The 20,328-nt window shown below is 43.8% G+C and overlaps 2 protein-coding genes across 11 annotated transcripts in view; one reads left to right on the forward strand and one right to left on the reverse strand.

Moving 5' to 3' along the window:
• Nucleotides 1–20,328, reverse strand: part of SYTL2 (synaptotagmin like 2) — a 56,398-nt gene that overhangs the window by 29,282 nt on the left and 6,788 nt on the right. For 7 of the 10 annotated variants that reach the window (XM_072032842.1, XM_072032843.1, XM_005029737.6 and 4 more), the window contains exons 2-3: nucleotides 13,689–14,110; nucleotides 3,004–3,152 (exon numbers count right to left, since the gene is read on the reverse strand). In XM_072032842.1, the coding sequence (XP_071888943.1) occupies nucleotides 3,004–3,152; nucleotides 13,689–13,789 (250 nt within the window). In that variant the 5' untranslated portion in view covers nucleotides 13,790–14,110. Of the gene's footprint in view, nucleotides 1–3,003; nucleotides 3,153–13,688; nucleotides 14,111–18,461; nucleotides 18,614–20,328 lie in introns of all 10 variants that reach the window. The other 3 variants (XM_013108683.5, XM_027466909.3, XM_072032840.1) reach the window with 1 other exon arrangement.
• The window catches only part of CCDC83 (coiled-coil domain containing 83), a 45,859-nt gene continuing 30,320 nt past the window's right edge, over nucleotides 4,790–20,328 (forward strand). The window contains exon 1 of the mRNA XM_038177557.2: nucleotides 4,790–5,451. The gene's annotated coding sequence lies outside the window, so the exon portion shown is untranslated. The remainder of the gene's footprint in view (nucleotides 5,452–20,328) is intronic.

A 20,328-nucleotide genomic window follows, 5' to 3' on the forward strand; every position in this document is an offset into this window, starting at 1 on the left:
TGGACGAAAAGCTTGTCATGAGCTAGCAACATGCACTCAGAAAGCCATCTGCATCCTGGACCACACCAAATACAGGTTAAGGGAGGTGATTCTCCCTGCTCTGCTGAGACCCCCCAGGGAGTCCTGCATTCAGCCCTGGGGCCTGCTGCACAAGAAGTACAGGGACCTGTTAGAGCAAGTCCAGAGGAGGGCCACGAGGATGATCAGAGGGCTGGAGCACCTCTCCTGTGAAGACAGGCTGAGGGAGCTGGAGGTGTTCAGCCTGGAGAGGAGAAGGCTCCAGGGAGACCTCACAGTGTCCTAAAGGGACCTACAGGAAAGCTGGGCAGGGACTCTTTGTCAGGAGTTGCAGTGATAGGACAAGGGGGAATGGTTTAAACTACAAGAGGGTAGGTTTAGATTAGATGTAAGGAAGAAATTCTTTACTCAGAGGGTGGTGAGGCGCTGGCACAGGCTGCCCAGAGAAGCTGTGGATGCCCCATCCCTGGAGGTGTTCAAGGCCAGGCTGGATGGGGCTTTGGGCAACCTGGTCTGGTGGGAGGTGTCCCTGCCCATGGCAGGGGGGTGGAACTGGGTGGGCTTTAAGGTCCCTTCCAACCCAAACCATTCTACAATTTTAAGTTTCCTACAACAACCCTGGTAAAGACTGACCCCATACTTCTTGCAGCTAGATAAACGTTAAAAATTCAACCTCTGTAAGCTGAAGAAACACAAACCAACTACGCCACAGGAAATTGAAAATAAAGTTGAGGTTCAGTAAATCAAGTCAAGTATTCCTTTTCTACAGCAGTAAACTGGAAACTGGTCATAATTTTAATTTAAGCAGGTGGCTAATCTTTTATGGTTTAGATATTAATAATTTTGCAGTATGAAAAATTAAGCAAGATTTCCATTCTTTTTTTTCGTCATCCATAGCTACAAGCAAAAATATCTTGGTATGTGACTGAGTCAGTGAAGCCAAGCATTGCACATAGCTCTGAATGTAACACTGTGCCTTTGTTCAAGTAATAAGATTGGGAGTAGTTAACTTTCCTTCAAGATATGGCTTTGAGTGCTTTCCTTTAAGCTATATGTAAGGGTTACTGTAAACTGTAGCTGGAGTTTTACAGCTGATTTTCATAACCTTCAGAAGTCCACACTAGGCAAAACCACAGAAAAACTCTGCACTGACCTCCTATGAATTTGTGCCTTCTGTTTCAGGCCTTTCCTTGTTAAGGTAAAGTCCCAAATCTGCCAGATAGTAATCACAGCTGACTACACTGCTGCTATCCAAACTTATCTCTAGGAATATAGGTATTGAGAAGGTGTAATAGAGCATTATTTTCTTTTGTCTAATCTGGCTAAGTTTTAGTTAAAAAAACTATAGAAAGTAGTAAACCGTAGTCCTCCACCACTATTGAGAAGCATCATACTTGCCTCATTAGCACACACAAATCCCTTAATAGAGCTTAAAATTACACATTTCAGTACAACTGAATGAATGTATGTATGTAAAATCCTTTTAGTCAAAAGGATTTGGTAGAACAACAGGAGGGCAAGAGGGGACATGTGCCTCAGAAATAAAATTGCTTCCTGTACAAAGAACAACAAAAGAGATCAGTACTCTTTAGGCTAAAAAAAAAAAAGCCAGGTGCTGGAGATATTTATAAGACAACTATAAAATCCCATATACTATTTTACCTATGCTTCTGTGAACACAGGTTGACTACTTGCTTTCTTTCCCAGGCATAACATTAATGGTGATTAGCTCAAATCCTGAAAAATCCCACTTATGTGGGAAATCTTCATTCCAAAAGGCCTCGAGACAGGACATGGTGAGTGTAAAAGAGGCACAACTTTAAAGAACTTCTTAGACAAGTTAATAAGAAAAAAAAAATCTAGAAATACCTCCTCTGATTCAAAATTTCTTTGGTGCAAGTGGCTGCAGGCTGGTCTTGGAGGCTACACATGCCGCCAGGCACTCAGAGGAAGGATGCAGGTAAGAAAAGCTTTTGGCTTAGTCCAGTGGAGCAGCTCTTATGTTCTCTTTGTTTTGTTTCTCCTGAAACACTGTACTGCATTTACTTTTGATGTTACATACATTATATCCCCAAATTTGATTGATTTCTTTTTTTTAAAAGGTTTAGAAGTACAAAATTAAATCTCTGAGGTCTCAAGCAAACCATCCAAAAATCTGGAAAATCTATACTGAAGTGGGAACACCCTCAGTCTGATTCTTCACCTGTTCTAGGGTAACTCACAGGGCCTCAAGAATGCAATCCAGGACTGCAAAAGGCTTTTAGTCCTATGCATAAAGACAAGCCTGTCCTTCCTGATAGCAGTCATCACATCCTGCTTCCTATTGGAGAGTCCAACAATGTGCCAGCAAGATGACTAAGGGACTGGAACATCTTTTTTTTAAATCAGGAAAGACTGGAAGAGCTGGGGCTTTCTAGCCTGGAGAAGAGATGGCTTAGGGGAACCTTATTGACATCTGTAAATACCTGAAGGGAAGGTATAAAGACAGAGCCAGGCTCGTCTCAGTGGTGCCCAGTGCCAGGACAATAGGCAGTGGGCACAAACTGGAGCACAGGAGGTTCTGTCTAAACATCAGGAAGCATTTCTGTGCTGGGTGGGTGATGGAGCACAGGCACAGGTTGCCCAGAGGGGCTGTGGGGTCTCCTCTTTGGAGAGAGGATCTTCAAAAGCCACCTGGACACAGCCCTGGGCAGCCTGCTCTGAGTGTCACTGCTTGAGCAGTGGCTGGACCAGGTGGACCAGAGGTGCCTTCCGACCTCAACCATTCTGTGATCACACTGAATTCTCTCTTTGTACATAGCATTGCTTGAGTGGAAAACTCCCACTGTAAAATTACATACAAAACCCCCCATTTGAATCATTTTCTGTTCATAACATTTACACACTCTTCTTGTATTTTAAATACAACAGTGTCAGAAGTTAATTAACTAAGAGATTCATCTCCGTGCCAGCCTTTCCACAACCAAACATAAGCCAGATGCTTACCAACAGCGGCAGGCTTCCTTCGCATGGAAGCTCGGATAATATCTGCTCCATGGATCTTATCTCTGTGCCTCTTTGACTTGGCTTCATAAAACCACTGTCCGCTCATGTTCTTTAGCTGAACATCGTCTTTGATTTTCTCTGGTAAATGCCTGGAGGGAAGAAAAGATTGAAAAATGACAGAGACATGCACAGACTACTTATCTGTATGAAAAGAAGGGAAATACGAAATATGATGTAGATACATGTATACAGGTTCCCACCAGTACTGAATGCAAGATAACAGGTGGGGGAAGGAAGTGGCAAAAAGTACTAAGTAATAAAATATTTTTCTGCTGCTTTGTCTTTCTGCCTTTTAAGACTCAAAACACCTCTTGCAGAAATCAGGAGATGACAAGGAGATGAAATAATCAAAGCCTGGATGGATCTGTTCCAGTGCAGTGCTCTGGAAGTGCTTAGGTGTGGGTTTTTTTGTTTATGGATTTGGATTGTTTGTTGTTGCTTTTGCTTGTTTGATTGTTTTCAAGCTGTCTCAGCATGCTATTTCCCTCTTCTAACCAGTTACTTCCCTTGTTTGATTACGAGTTATGATTATGAGAGATGACAATGAGCTGGGGAGGGAAAAGCCTCAGCCCCGCTATCCTCAGAGCATCCGTTAAAGGAGCTCTTCAAGAAGATGTTTTGCTCTGATCAACTTACAAGCTGAGCCAGCTCTGGAAAAGCCTCCAGTAACTGCAGATTGTGACTTCTGCCTCCGAAGGCCCGTTGTCCCAAGGTTAAGGCTGAGATAAGCTATCAGGGCAGCACAGGACATCTGTGCCAAAGGCGAGTTCAGGGCTGTTTTGAGGCTCAGATGCTTTGTCAAGCTGTTCATGCGGTATTGCCACCTCTACACACACCCTCCAGAAGTGTACTGGACAGACAGTTCCAGTTTTTGTTAAGTTTTATGTGAATGCAAGAAGTTACAGAGGAAGGCAGCAGGGTCACCCTGCTTTTTCAGGTCATACTTTTAACGGATTTGCAGTTTCAGAGATCATTTCCTTTCCTTGTTAGGTACATAACACGTGAGTCATTTGTCTTATATGTGGCCTGGAGACCAACCCACAGACCAGGAAAGTTGCTATGCAGATTTAGAGGGTACTTTCTCAAGAGAGGAAAAATAATAAAAATAAAATCGGGATTCACATGCTTTCTCCATTCGTGACGCTTCAGGAAATAAGCTAAAAACAAAGCTGAAGAGAAAACAATTCTGCAAGTTCTCATTAAGGCTAAACACGTGACACGTTACTATGGGATGGTGTTATCCTTTGCAGGTCTGATGGCCAAGGTCACTGCCAGCTTTGTAGTGCTGGTGTGTTTAGGTCACGAAACTTCCTGTCCACTCACCCAGCTACAATCACAGTCCTTTTACTGGATGTCACAGATCAGACTGCCAAGCACAGACAGGGATTCCGAACAGAAAAAGGGCACTGAGCCAGTCCCAACCCTGACACGAAGAGGCCCTTCTCACCTGCTGCTCAGCCCCTCCTTCAGCCTACTAGGGCAAGAAATCAGTGTTTATTTGAATGCCAAGCTATAGCAGGATTTGAATACTTGAACTTCTCTTGGAAAGCAGCTGTCAACAGTCAGTCCCTCCTCTGCAGATGTAAGAGCAGCTTCTCTGCCTTGAATCACCTACATCCCACTGAGGTTGCCAGCAGCCAAGGCCACCATTGGCTTTTTCAGTGCCAGGATTCAGCATTACTGGGCAATGTAAAATTTGGCCTTCCCTCTTGCCTATAACTGTGCTTCATCCAAGCCAGAACATGCTTTTCTCATCCACTGCAAGTCTTCCACGTTGGAAAAGGAGCCCAGCTGTAGCTTCCCCCTGTCCTCAGGCAGACGTTGCTCAGCTGTGAGGCAACTCCTCGCTGCTCAGCCTGTCTGGGTTCACAAACATCAGGAGGAATGGAGGAACTTGTACACAGATGATCGCTTCCCCCTTTCACCTTCTTTCCCAAGTGTGTTATTCACCTTCTCAGAACAGATGCTCCTTTAGGCTAGGGCCTGGCTTTTCAGCTATTTGCACAGCCCGCAGGCCAGCAGAGCCCTGACCCCAGCTGGCACTGCGGGGCTGGATGAGAACACGTTCCAAGTGAGGTTCTCGAGTGGAAAGGGACTGAGTCACAGGAGAAGCATTCAACGGCCTCCCTCTGCTTGATTCAGCCCTTCTAGCCTGGGCATTGCTCACTTTTCACCTCTGCGTGCAACCACTGGAACCAGGGTGTGGCAGGAAGCCTATACGAGCCCAGCAGATCCCTACAGAAGCAGGGTTTGCACCATTTCAGCTGGCAGGGAATGGAGGATGCTGTGCTCCCACCCCTGCTTGCTGCCCACAGAAGTCAGCATGCCTGAACTCCACCAGCTCAGCCGGCCTCCCGGACCTTGGGAGGTAACTGTGCTAGCACAGAGGTAAGCGTGGCCTCAATTTACCCTGCACTTTCTGTACAAGTTACATGTCTGGCTGGCAGAGCTTGCATTTTTAAGATGTGATGGAAGCTGACCACAACAGACTTAGGAATTTATTTCTTTTGCCTTCTCACCTGCATAGTCTGAGCACTTTTGACCTTGGTTAGACTGTCTTATCCCTCCTCTCACCAAGAAAAGCATACAGCCTCTCAGTCTCACCTTCTGGGGAATTAAAGCAACAAATACTAGCTATTCCCAGCCATTTACCAGCCACAAATAAAAAGGCAGACTTCCAATAAGAGAAATACAATTAGTTTTAGCTCTTGGCAGGAAAAAAAAAAGAGCTTTGGGAAATCTACGTTCACCAACACATCACAGACTCATTGCAAAAACAAATGCTGAGGTTACAAGTGACAATTTTTACAACACAATTTGAGTTCTCAAGCTCTGCTGTGAGCAAGCCTCAGCAGTTAAAAAAATCTGATTGTACTGTGTGTGCCTGTTTCACTGCTGCGCACAGGATTTAGGTTGTGGTTTACCTTTAAAGGAATTGTGCAGAAGCCAGACTGCAACCACGGTTTTCCACGGCTACGTAACTGGAAGCCACAGAACTGGAAGCCAAGGGCTGATCCTGCGCCAGCTCCTCTGTCAAGAGAAAGGCTGACCAACGTGGCATTACCTCGTTTTCCTCCTGGTGAGGAAAGGACTAGCTGGAACCCAGATTAGGATTCAGATTGCAGGCTCCATCTGCCAAGTTTGCAATTAGGAAAAAACGCAGTAATGACTTCACATAACGTATGCATTTGTTGTAGAGCTCCTCGGTGGTCTCTCAACGTGCCAGGTACCCTGTGCTGCAGTTTTCAGAGTGAAACAGCCTGAAGATATTATAAAGCTAGCTCCTGTCTCTACTACAGAGAGGTTAAACTCGAGAGTGAAGGTATGCAAGTCAAAAAGAATTCACTCTAACACCCTCTTTTAAAACAAGACTTGAGTTTACCCATTACTTAGCAGGCTTTTCCCACTGTGTCTTGGCAAAACATTTTTGATGGCAAGACAACAAATTCCTCTTCCCACCTGGGCATGAAGTGTGTGCAGAATTACTCTGATTTTTGCATGCAAAGCAACTGTCAGGCACTCTGCAGGCAAAGCCTACCCATCATGTATAAAATGGGTTGTCTCTCCCCACCTCTGGAACATCTGATAGCAGGCTAAACCACATGGTACCACCACTGCAAGGCAGGAAATCTGCTCTGATACAATCAGCCCGCGTCAACCCTGCTATCAGCAAATCCACACCATTTATCTTGCGCTTTGTAGGCTGGTGTGAGAGCTTACTGCCTGGTAAAGCAAAGCGATAATGACCTCGGGGGTTTTGTTTGTTTGTTTTTTTGCCATTATTGTTGTTTGTTTGTTTTTGTTTGTGTTTTTTTTTTTTTTTTTTAAATAACAATATCCAACAATACGTACCTGATATCTACGTACCATATCTAATACTGCTCAGCTAGACCTCCTCAGCATCTCTTCACTCCTTCCCCTTTTCCCTCTTGGTGGTTACAAACCACCAGAGAAATTGCAAGAGGTGACAACTCAGAAGAAATCAGGGTCTGTGTTTGGCTCTAAGCAACAGATTTGGTTACTATTAATTAGTATTTAGTTATATTATTTATTACTAGTGTCTCACACACTCTATTCTGAACTTATGATAAAAGCACCCCAGTGCCCAGTGGCAAAACAAATGTTTTTTAAAGCCTGACACCACCAACTTGTCTATAAATCCACTTCAAAAGCCTTCCTCTTACAAACGAAATACCAAATGAGTAGAGAAAAAGGAAGGAGAGAGACTTTTCAGGAATTTACCCTCACTTCTATTTGCTGCAATTATAACCAAAAACCCTAAACCAACAAAAAGAAAAGGGATTTAGGTTCTGTGTTTGGAAGCTGATCCAAACAACCCATTTTTATGCTTTTTGCAGGACCACTCATGCAGCGACAGGAGTAAAAGAATATTAGACAAGACACCCTGTCAGGCCTGGTGATTTTTTTTTTCCTTCTTCTATGAGAAGGCTAAACAGCCATAAAAGGCTTACAAGTCGAAAGGAGTAACTGTACACACCACAATCTGCACAAACATGCCACTCTGCCCATATCTCAATAAGGCACAGAGATAGAGAACTCTGGCATTTGGTAGAGAACTACACCCAGAACTTTTATAACGGCCAAGCCTGAGTGAGGAATAGGGATTTTTCTTTTTGCATAGCAGCTACATGTGTATAATTTTCAAAAAAATAAATCCTTATTTGATTGGTATAAATAATGCAATGTAATTTTAAACTGGTTGAAGGCCGCAGTAAGAAAACACAGGAAACCAGTGAGGTTAGATCACCTTTCCCCATCCCTGTGATGATACCTCATCAGCAACACCTCCTCAATTCTTGCTTTTGGGGTTTCCCTGTGTGGCAATGTTCTGGGTAATTTGAAGTAGGCAGGGACATGAGGAGAAGGCAGCCTAGTTCTGTTCATGGCACGCACGTTCTTCTGTTTTAATACAGCCAGACTTTTGGATAGGCACAAGTCTACTGGTGATACCCTGATGAAAATCTCAGCCACCTTCTTGCTGTGGGATCCTTGGAGGAGTAAATTGGCTGTAGTCAGCACAGATCCTTGTGGCTAAAGAGACAAACTTATTCTGAAGTAGGAGAGGAAAACAAATTCAGACCTGGAGCATCAGAATGGCTGAACTACACACTTGTGAGACAAGCCTGATTTTGAAGAGAAAGGAGTGAAAGCTGGCAACTCTGGAGTCACTCACTGAAATGTGTTTTGGAACCGAAACAACAATCCCAGCTTCTATGCTAAACATCTTTTTGTGAAACTTACAGGCCAGATTAACCCTGCTACGCAGCATTTCCCTCCTAAAAGGTGCCAACGCCTGGGACACCAAACTAACATCTTGTCCCTGTATTTCATTTAAATTATATATACGTTATGCACTGAACGCCAAGTCCTTTATTCTTGTATGCTTTTCTACCACATCTCCTTCAGTCAACACATTTATTCTCCTACTATCAGTAGCACTGTTAAGCTCAAAATAAGCTTCATTACACAAGTAATACACGATAAATCATGTAGATACTGACTAAGCAGACAAACAAAGACAATTTTCTCGGGCATTCCTGACTTTATACAAGCCTGACTTCATTCCATTCGGGAAATCTGTAGCAGGACTGTTGAGGTTGCAGAGCAGAGGACAGGTGTTTAAGGTCTGCCAGCCCTCGTGGTTTCTGTTAGCTTCCACCTGCCTCATTTCTCTTACAGTCTTCCACTGTTTGGTCAGCCTGTTTGCTTTCAAGGATTTGCATTGAAGCTTGCAGTGGCCTCGCCTCCCTCTTCATACACAACCCAAATAAACCTGCCAGGGAAAACAAACCTTGAACCCTTCTCAAGAAAGGAGCAGCTGTCCTGTGACAAGATATCTGTGACAAGAGCCAGCCTGGGACAGCAGTACATGATGACCTGAATCTGAGGAGGAGAGGTTGCTCTATGTACCTGTATTCTCTCACAGGATTTGTCCAAACACCACATTCTTAGTATGTCACAGGCATTAAGAACAGATGTATAAAGCCTAAAAAACAACCCTGACCAAATGACAGATGACAGGACTTACACAGCAACTGTAAATGAGCAACGAACCTGCATTATTGGAATTGATGCTGTGTTGAAGACTGGATTTCAGACCAGATACAGCATCAAGACCATTTAATCTAAAGACAAAAGTTTCAGTTTGGCACTCATTTGGTCACATCTGATGCGAAAAAAGTCACATTTTGGGTTAAAAAATGCCCACAAGGCAAGATAATTCCAGAAGAGAGGAACTTGTACTCTTTCCCCAGACAGATGCATCTTGTAGCTCCAGCAGGAACTTGCTCACGTCACTTTATTCAGGTACTTACGTACTCAAGAAAGCAGCAACTGTCGGTACTGCTTGAGAGCTTTAATAACAGCAAAAGGTCTCAGAATCATGCTCACTAATGAGTAAGGCTGTTAAAAGTAATTGGAGGTCCCTAGTAGAACCAACAGATCCAGATATATGATTTCAGTACAAATTAGAAAAATAGCATGAATTTCAATTAATAACTATTATTATCTTCCATTTTTTCTCTACTATGTCTGAGAAGTGAGAGCAAATTCTGTCTGACAATTCTGTCTCTCTGTATTTTCAGAGAAAGAGTGCACGCAACCTATCCGTTAGTATCTTACAATAGGTCAATATATGGAGGTTTTTTTTATCACTAACACTGGAATTACTCACATAATAAAAAATCTCCTTGTTGGCACAAGATTACGTCCTAAGAAATGCAATAATTAAATTCACTGCGAAGCAAGTTTGGTTTTGTTTCGTATGTTTTTAAAATCAGCTCCACGAGAACTGTAGGCTTTATTTTCTTATTAGTTGCACTTATTATTACTAGATTAGTTTGAATCAAAATCCACTGAGGCCTAGGGTGACATCAGTCCCCTGAGAGAAACCCCCGTGTTACGTTACTAGACAGGACGCCTCTGGCAGGATCCTAACACATCCTTAGATATAAATGTAGAGAAACTGAAGGCACGTACAGGTGACAGCATCGATCCAGAACCCAAGAAGGCTTTCCAAAAACCTTAGTGTGGATGATGACCAGCCTAAGATACCTCGAACATACAAGGTGTCACCCTGTCCACTCATCAGGACAGAACGGAAAGCATGTACAAACACACTGCGCTCTTGCCTCACCTGTGAGCCACATGGCTCTTCCAAATGTTATTTTTCCAATAATTTACAGATACCCAAGCTTTTATCATGAAGTAGTCCAAATATAATGTAAAGGGATTTATAAGAAAAAAGGTAGTGAGATGAACATCTTTTGCAGAGACTTAACTTTAAAAATAACCCCTAGCTATTCTTAAAACATTTGGAAAACACACCCTGGAGGCAGAGCAGCAAAAACAGGTAATTCTTTTCAGAAGACAGATGATTAGTTTTGACAGCACCTGAAAAACATCATCTCCAGGTTCTTTTGTCTCTAACCAGCTCTTTAAACTTGAACTGGTCCTCATGTTCAAAATCATCTCCACCGAGAACTGTCCCTGGAGGTCTTTAAAAGACGTTTAGACGGTTTAGTGGAGGACTTGTTAGTGTTAGGTCAGAGGTTGGACTCGGTGATCTTGGAGGTCTCTTCCAACCTAGATGATTCTGTGATTCTCTGTTAAGCACACCCTCAAAATTCGTTATACCGATCAGAAAAGCACTTCTGAAACTTTTCAGAATGAGTCCTGATGACAGTCACTGAAAGTCACTTTCACGTTCGTCTGGTTCCACCAAGGCTAACAGCTCGTGCTAATACCTTACATACCTCCCAATCTTCAAAACAAATATACAGAGAAAATCCACTTCCTTCTGACAGCCTGCAACACAAGGAGCGTTGCCTTGCAAAGCAACTGAGTAAGAGGTCTGCTAAGGCTGAACAGGAACAAAAACCAACTTCTACAAGGGTTTCCACATTCCCACTGACCTGTAGGAGAAAGCAAGGGCACGTAATGCCCAACAGAACCAGAGATCTGGAGGTTTCTTTCAGTGACAGCCAGTGCCATACCCCCTGATGCATTACAGGGCGCTCTGCAGTCACCACCCTCCTCACAAACAGCTCCTCATCAGCATTTCCCTATTGTGAACCTCCCTCATTTACACAAGGAGCAAATAACCCCAACCACAGCCCACAACAGTGCTTCCAGGAGCTTCTGGGGGAAAGGAGAAAGAAAGAAAGAAGGGGGGAAAGGAGAAGTGCAAGGCTGGCAGCGCCTCTTGGGGTAATGGAGCAAAGAGAGGCTTCTCATCCTAGGCAACAAAGAGGATGAAGAATCCACTGATTTCTTTGCATCACACCTCTTGTAGTCAGATTTCTCCATCAGCCTTTTGTCCATGAGAAGCATCAATATCTGTTTTCTTTTGGGAGAGACCTTGGCAGAGGTAAAAGGGAAGCAGGGATGCTGCTCCCCAAACCACCAGCATAACTCTGAGCACCACAGAAGAAGCTGCAGGATGGGGTGAGCATCCGTTACAGCACACGACAAGCCAGGAATTAAAGCTGACGGCCTGAAGAGGCTGCGTGGGCAACTTTGACTTTCAGCCACACAGCAGCAGGAGCTGCGAGGAGGGAAAGGGCTCATCAGGCGTTTTGTAAAATTCCACTAAGGTGGTGCTCAAAGAGGATTTTGTCATGTTACCGGTTTGTCAACACTCCAGAAAGACAGCACACAGGCTCCATAGATGGAACGGGTTATTACAACACCCTTCGAGCCTCAGAATTTCTTTCTAGAGGGGAAAAAGATCACATGAAAAGGCTTCCATTATACATACATACAAACAGCACTTTGTCAGGCTGTGATACTTGGATAACGACATTCGATCCCAGCTCTTAGAGTCCTCCAGGTGTGCAAGGCTGTAGAATTCAAACCAAAATATTACATCTCCTTGGCTGGAGAGCTAACTGACGGAGCGTTTTAACATATACCATATATAAAAAACAAGCTCCGTGTGCCACATCTACGCAGGAAAATCGGTTTCAGATGTAAGCTTCCAGAAGTTATAATATTCAGAAACCAGAGGAGACACTCAGTTGTAGAAACATGCTGATTACAGGCTACTGCAACCTGCAGGCCTTTGCATTTTCCACCACACCCTCTCAAGCTACAAGTAACAAATGGCACAAGCCAAGTTCCACAGACAAAAATAGTCGTTGACAGTGTTTTTGCAGACCACAACTAAGAGCGTCCTTTTAGATTTGCTGCTCCAGGAGGATTCCTTTTCCCAGATATTTTCAAACTCATGGCTGCAATTACTTCTGAGAGCTTTCAGACCTGGCACCGTGGTGCCATTCCAACAGTAAAGCCGGTATTTTCCTGCCTGGAATAAAGAAACGAAAATACCCCTTCTGCTACAATTAAGTCCCTTCTCTGCTTTTTGAAATAGGAGACAAGTCTATGTGGCAAAACCATCTCCCTCTCAAGTTGCATTAAAAAAAATTGGGAAAATAGGAACATTGCTAGTAAGGATTTGACCTCCAGCCTCCAGTGAAGCACATGCCTTGAGCAAAGATGCCTTTCTAACCAGAAGCTACTTGTTTCCCCTGAGAACATTAAAGGAGAAGAACAGGAGGAGGAATAAGCTAATAACTTCGCTGCGTGCAGCTGACCAAAAGCCACCAAGACTGTACAAGCATACGTAGCTTGTACACTGCTTTTGGAGCAAGTGGCTGGCTGCTGTTTCATTTCCTTTTGGGATATACCTATACAGATGCCAATCGTCAAAAAATATTTCTCTGCAGACAAGCAGCATCATGGTTAAGAGTAACTTCAAAAGATTTAATTAGGGAATACATATCTCCATCAAGAAAATCACAATGCAGAAGAATCCTAGAGAAGATTCCTGAATCGATAAAGAGAAAATCCAGCCTCAGAATAAAGCTGTGTAAACATCAGCCTGTGTTACGGCACCTTGACCGGTCAGCATGTAAGGTTCCTTCTTTGTTGTTGGGCCTTTTTGCATTTTGGGTACTGAGTCTGACTGGAGAAAAAAAGAAAATTAAAAAGACTAACTGCTAAAATCCTCATTCGTGAGCAGTTATCTGCCTGTGTTAGCTGAAACCATCATTAAGCTGCTGTTTGTACCAGCGTGGGTGACTTTCCCAAAGTCCAGCCATCGAGGCAATGCTGCTTTCAACAAATGCATCTCTATTCGTGGCAATTACCCTGCCAGTAGCTCCAGGAAAACCTCCCAGCACACAAAACACTCTGCAGTACACGCAGTACAGCTTCCCAAACAATCCATTGCTCCTTCTGTGACACCACAACACAAACAGGGAGCAATTTTCTACATGAACCATGGCCTGCAAGGACTTCTTTTGGCAACGAAGCGTAGTGTCAGTACCTCCTCTGGACTGTTACACCAACGCTCCAGGTATTTGAAGTGTAACTCCTTCACTCAGGCATTTTGCTGACTACACCTACCCTGACTTCTTTTGTTTGGGGCTCTAGTGCTCTTTTTATTTGGCAAATACCCCCACTTATTACACACTGGCTCAGGTCGCAGGTTTTGATACTTGCAAACTAAATTCTTTCCAAGGAAACCAACACAGGAGTTCTGTTCAGGTGCATACCAACTGTGTAGGACACCCCAGGATGTCCTGGGAAGACAAGTCCCTTACCTGACTCTCTCCTCTTCAGCTTTTTTTAGCTCTGCGTCCCGTTGCAGCACCTTCATTATTGCCTCTTGCTCCTCCTCTGTTAGGAAGCTCAGGTCAATCATCTTGGTGGGCGTAGGTAGGGTTAAGCCTCCAGAACGATCTTAAATCCTGCTGAGGCTAGTCTTGGAGTCCCTTTTAAGGGTATAGAAAAGTCTTTTTCAGCAGGTCCTGAGAAAACTGGACCCCGTTACAGTCTGTGATTTAAAAAGCCACAGTTTTGGTTTTGTTGCTGTGGAGTAAGCACATGCTTCCCTAGATGAGATATTTTTGGGAAGGTGCCTCATTGCTGCTTGCCATTGCAACGATGTCTTCTCAGCTCTGCTTGCTGCAGTAAGAGGTCATTGATCCAGCACATCCAGTGTTTAGGAGCAGCCTAATCATTCCTAAAAGAGAGACAAGGAAGAACAAGCTGTAAACATCAGGGAAGTTGTTTACGTATGTTTTTTTTAATTAAAAGAAACGAGTTTTTCAGTGTGATTAAACCACTTTGTGAAGTTCAAATGGTCACTTCAAGTCAAACTCGTTTCACAGGCCTCCTGAACAAGGTGGTCACAACAATATATTCCTCTTCAATATACTGACTCACGCTGAAACGCAGAACCAAGCAAAATTTACAAATAGGTGCATTTTAAGCTGTCCTTTCAGTCAGCAGAACAACTCAGAAGGAAGGAGAAAAAAAATAAAAAAAGAACACTGAGGGCTAGAAGTTGAGGGTTTGTATAAAGAGACTGCCCAAATTCCAGGAACAGAAACCAAGTAAACAAAAACCACTAACAAAGCAACAACAACACAACCAACAACACCCTAACACTTGAGCTAAAACTCCCAAGCTTGCCATGCTGGTTTCCTTATCGTTAGCACATTTCTAGGACACCATTTTTGGCAGGTCACCAACCTAAGATAGCAGAAGAACCATCCCATAAGGACAAGCCATTGAACTTTTGGACCCTACTCCACTCCTACCACGCTGTGCGCGCCTTGCCCTCCACACCTATCTTCCCACTCCGAGTCTTCAAAGACTCCTTCCTCCTTCCAGGAGATCAGAAAGGCAGCAGTCATCACAAGCCCCGGAGGAAAAATCCTGAGGAAGTCATCAGAAGGCTGCCAAACACAACATGTTGCAGCAGCGAGATGGGAGGAGGCTGGGAATGCATCAGAGGAATTTGTGTGCTCCAATTCAAGTCATAGGGAGCGTGTTCTCCAGCGACTGCAACGCCTCTTTCTGTGGGATTTTGTCTTGTCTGTAACAGAAGTGTTTATCACAAACGTTTCTCACTTCTACTCAGAACAACAAGCAGCAGTTTTAAGAGATTCATTCTTTAAATTCCTCCCAAACGGGAATTCTACGACAGATTTTTGACCAAAATACACTTTCTCTCAAAACAAACACTCCTCCTGCAGGGTCAGATACCACATTTACAAAGTCAGGATCCTTACAGCACCACTTGAAAACTTCTGGAAGCTGTTGTGAGTTGCTGGAGAACAGCTGTCATCCTGACCTGCCACCTGAGGCTCAGGAGGAATGGATGCATTTCCAGAAGATGTGTATTGAAGTTTGAATCACTTCCCTTTCCTTTGTACCAGCCCCCGCCTTGGGAAGGAAAGTCAGGGTATCTACGGATGCTACAGGCTGCAACACGGCTGAATTTACAAGATTTGACTTTTACTCACAACATCTTACTACTGAAAGTGTATAATTCTGTTAGGAATGTGATCACATGAAGGCCACCGTGCTGCAGAACATCTGTAATAAAAGCAAAATAGTTTCTACATAAACATCCTGACTATGTGGAATCAGGAATCATGCAGTAACACGGACCTCACTGCTTTGCCCAAACCAAACCATGTCCTTGAGCAGGAATTTCAAATGCTGCTTTGACTGTGCCTGCTCCTGAGTCTGTGAATGTTCAACCAAGAGGTCAGAACAAGGTATCAGCGCTGGCACCACACAAAGGGAAACATCATCTCTAAAGGCAACAGCATTTTGTACAGATGCAGAATGAAACTGTGAGTAGGTTGATGGTCATGCCCCACTTGCCCTGAAAAAGCCCCACAGCTTTCTGCCTGTGGTTGTGTTTGACTGCTATGTGAATCTTCTCCATGATTCTCATTGGGATTTTGTTCCGTGAAGTCAACGTAACAGTATCTCAAACACCCTGCCATCAGCAACTCTGGCCTTTCTGAAGCAGATTCAGAAAATAGTGATTTATCCCCTAATTAGGCAGAAGTAAGAAGTGCTCGCTACAGAGCCACAAACACGCACAACTCTGACTTTGTTCAGAACCCACAACAGGTACGGCTGTCAGCCTTGACCGTCGCGTGCAAGCTTTCCACAGCAGCTGATAAAACATTCAGCATCTGCAGGGCTGCACAAAAACCCTGCTGCCTGGCTGGCATGTGCACACCTGTCACAGGCCCAGAAACCCACGTTGCAACCACAACCTGGGCAGCTCTGACTTGGAATCACAAAGGATCTCTTTTCCTTGTCAGTCAGGCAAGCTGCTTGCAGCAAGTCCATGAAGCCTGTAAGGAAGCTGCCGCAGAAGTAGCACCTTTGTCTTCAAAGGAAGCTGATAGAGGAGAGTTACATCTATCAGTTTAACCCAAAACTCTAAAAGAAACAGCAGGGCAGCCTTTACAAACCAGGCCTGGGGGAGATCAAAGCAAGGCCCGCTGCTACGAACCCTCCCACATACCATCATTCTGCAGAGCAGTTTCCACAACTAGCTTCATGTTCCCACTTCATTTTCGGGATGTCCTTCAAACAATTCACCTCTCACCCAGTAAAGGGAATGGGATAAAGCTCCTGGACTAAACACAAGCTTCACAGTGCCATGTTTTGCTAAGTTTAACACATCGTGCCTGACTTTATCGGGTCATGATCTCCTCCCAGCTCTGCGGAGGAGAGCCCTGTATGAATTCCGTTCCACATACCCACTTGCATTCATCCTGTACGTAGATTTGCATGGCATTGCATGAGTTGGTTTTGCTCCTATACTAGGTTAGGACAAAAAGCTTCCCAAGTCTTAAACTGCAGCCCAGATCCTTTAGGTTCCTTTGCAAAGATAACAACATGATGCTTCAGTTAAGGCATGTCTGAGTAGCTGAAAAACTGGCCCCTAATCTCTCCAGATAACCAGCTGGTAAAAAAAAAAAAAAAAAAAAAAACATTATTTTTTTCCCCCCTTTTAATGTGCATCATCCATACAGCGCAAACTGTATCACATTTCACCGTGATAACAAGTCTTTAGTCACTGGAAGCAGGCCAGTCACAAACTGAAGGCAGGATGGATTTCAGTTTAAACAAGACAAAACCCTCTTTCTGTGCGGGGCGTACCTGGGCAGCCTCGGGAGAACCACTGCTTACACAGCAAGGCTGGCTTTCTGCAGAGGGCTGTAAGCACTGCTTCCAAGCACAGAGAGTAAAAAAGCAAAACAAACAAAAAAACCACACAATTGCTGGCTTTGAATGGAGTACCTGTTATAGGTCAAAGGCCAAATCTCAAATTCAATGCCTCTCTCCACTCCAAGTCATCCACCACCACCCCGAGCTTAATTCTTCTGCTTTCCTTTTTCTTCTTCTTCCCCTCTTTTTCCACAAACTTTTTCTTAAATCCCCTGTACGTGCTGAAAAGATTTGAGAGGTCTCAGCATTTTCTTCGGAGCCACTGTTATGGGAAGTTCTCCTTTGGCTGGAAAGCTTTCAGAATCAAGTTCCACATACGACTGAAACATCCCACGGCAGACTGATTAAATCATAGAAATCAACAAACACCACAGTGACTGATTTCTGGAGAAAAGCAGTCATCTTACATTGTAGACTAGCATTTATGAGTCTTGATATATTTAGCTTTTTTTCCCCCTCAAATCCAAGTGAAACCACACCAAACTGCTCCCTTTCATAAAAGTTTTCTACTCCCTGTAATAAACGGGAATCTGAAATCATGTTTTCTGTAACTCCTGCATGAAAGCTTTTGTTTTGACAATTAAAAAAAAAAAAAAAAAAAAAAAAAGGCCTGAGATGCAGTGTTTTTCTCCCCACCCTCAACTCTTAAGTTGCTCACAACTTCCAAGTGCTCTAGCCCTGGCAACCATCCAGAAATTGTCTTCTAAATGTTTCCCAGAACCTCCTGAAGTGGTTTTGTGTCTCGATGCCTTTAAGTTAGGCTTTACATTTTTCTTGTACACAAGTCATAAGAGACCGACAACCTCGTTTGCCCTGCACCGAGCCTTATTTTTTCCCCTACTTTCTCCCCAGTAGGAAAAAGGGAATCTGAATTCAAATACTGTTTATGAGCTACCATATTAAGAGGTACCACAATTATAGCCCTGTTGTTAAGTCTTTACTCTGTGCATACATATGGGATGAAATGAGGGAGAGGCAAGGAAGAAGCCGGAGTAGTTTGCCACGACTGACATTAAGTCATCGCCAGGATCAGAAACCAACCAGCGCAGCCCCAGTCAGCCATTCCATCCAAATCAACAACACTTCATTTTGCGTGCAGCAGCCTCATAACATCTTACATTTACATTGCAAAGTTGCTTTTCAAGGGCTCCTCAAGCTGCTAACGCTTTGCTTGGGAGAAGCTGTCTTGCATCCAGCACCTTCTCACACGAGGAAGGCGGTGACAGCCAACCCTACGCTTTCTGCTGCTTTTTGCACCCTGGTTTGTGCCAGCTCCTTCAGGTGAAGGCACAATTACCCCGCAGGCCTGGCTGACCAACAACTCTCACCTTCATCATCTTCACGCCATAAGAAATTCAGTTTCAAGCATCCTACTGGCTCTTAACTGTAAGCGGATTTGGTTTCCTGACTAATTCTTCTCCAACACACCAGCGCTGGCAGCTTGGGGGAGCTGGAAGTCCAGACACAAGGCAACAGGAAGCTGAGGAAGACAGATAAACAGAATCGTGCAGCCCAATTTGCATCTGCAGACAAACTCCTTATTCTCAGAAATGGGGTGACTGTATTTGTCCTCAACACACATGCTCAGGAAATAATTCATCCTTTATTTTTGGAACGAGGAAGCCCACAACACTAGGAGAAACAAGAGCTTTGCAGGACTGGCTGCCATCACCCTGGGGAGTAACATCAGGCAGTAATGGGAAAGAGTTTTTTACTTTAAGGAAAAAAAAAAAATCACACTTTCCTGAACAACTTTATTCTCCACTAACTTTTATCCAACACAGTCACAAGTAACACAGCACCATCCTGGGTTCAGGGAGTATAATTTCTCTAAATACATGATGCAAATTCCTTGGAAGGAGAACAACTCATTAAGCTAAACGCCAGCGCTGGCACAAGCACAAGTAGTTTAAGACAGTCATGAAGATACTTGTGCAGGAGGTCAGAACACTACAGAGTTAACTTTGGGTAACGGAGAAAGAAAACCTTCTAACTTTTAAAAGGGACTTAAGTTTTCATTCAAGACTTTAAAACATGGTTGGCTGTACTGGAATAAGCCTGAACTTCAGCACGCAGGAGGAGGCCTGTTGCCATTTTCATTCTTGAGGGGGCAGAAGAGAAGAGATCTCCCAGTCAGATATGCATATCTGCAGCCAATCCAACTGCTCTTTCAGGAGGTGCTATCGGAGTGTTTAAGATGATAACAGCCACATGTACAACATAGATCAGATTTCCAGCAGACCCAGAGATTAACTTAAAGGGCTGTGTTTGCCAACATGTATGTTTAGTCAGTGGGAGGCAGGGAGGCTTTTATCTAGCTGGTTGTGAAGCAGGTGGTGGCAGTGGTATGGGGAGCTTTGCAGAAATAGGGAGTATCTGCAATAAAAAATTGCCCTTACAAACACAGAAATGATTTATTTTACTCCAATAATAAACCTACATGCTCCCCTGTAGGATACTCATTACTATACAGTTAAGGGACTTATCTGCAGTTATAGTACCAGGCAACTACTCAAAATAGCACAACAGGAAGCCAAAAAAAAGACACAGCACAAACCTTGCTCACACCTTACCCTCGCTCACCAGTATCAAGATGACTCCAGTTGGTTTTAACCTGCAAACTAGCTGCAATCCTGAAGTATTCTCTCCGATGGCCTTATAATAATTATATAATAATTTTCCAGAACATTTAGCATTACTCATTGCTGGGTTTATAGCAAATACAACTGGAGTAATGCAAGCACTTGAGAGAAGCTCCACTTTTCTCCAGTAATACCTGCATTGGTGGTCCACGCTGCTCTGCCTGTGATTTACTTTTTTGGGGGTAAGATGTCAAGGCCACCATTGCGTTGATATTACACGGGCAATTGTTCTGGTTTACGTAAAATTTACTCCGAACAAAAGAGCAAAGCATTAACAACATGAATTAAAAAAAGCTAACAACTGAAAATTGGAAGAGGAAAGAACAATTTGTTTTGGTTGTGGCCTAATCCCTTTATTAAGGCATGGCAGCTTGCCACTTCTTTTCATAGGGCTCGGATATTGGCAGCAGCGCCTAGGAAAGAGAATCTCTCTACCTACCACGGCATACAGTCATTAGGCCAGTGGTTTCAAAAAGATGTGGTCTCTGGAACAGGAGGTTCATAAATTAAAGAGGAACCCAAGAGAAACACACCTAAATTGTTCTTTTCCCTG

Source organism: Anas platyrhynchos, chromosome 1, assembly GCF_047663525.1.
Source record: "Anas platyrhynchos isolate ZD024472 breed Pekin duck chromosome 1, IASCAAS_PekinDuck_T2T, whole genome shotgun sequence".
NCBI lineage: Eukaryota > Metazoa > Chordata > Aves > Anseriformes > Anatidae > Anas > Anas platyrhynchos.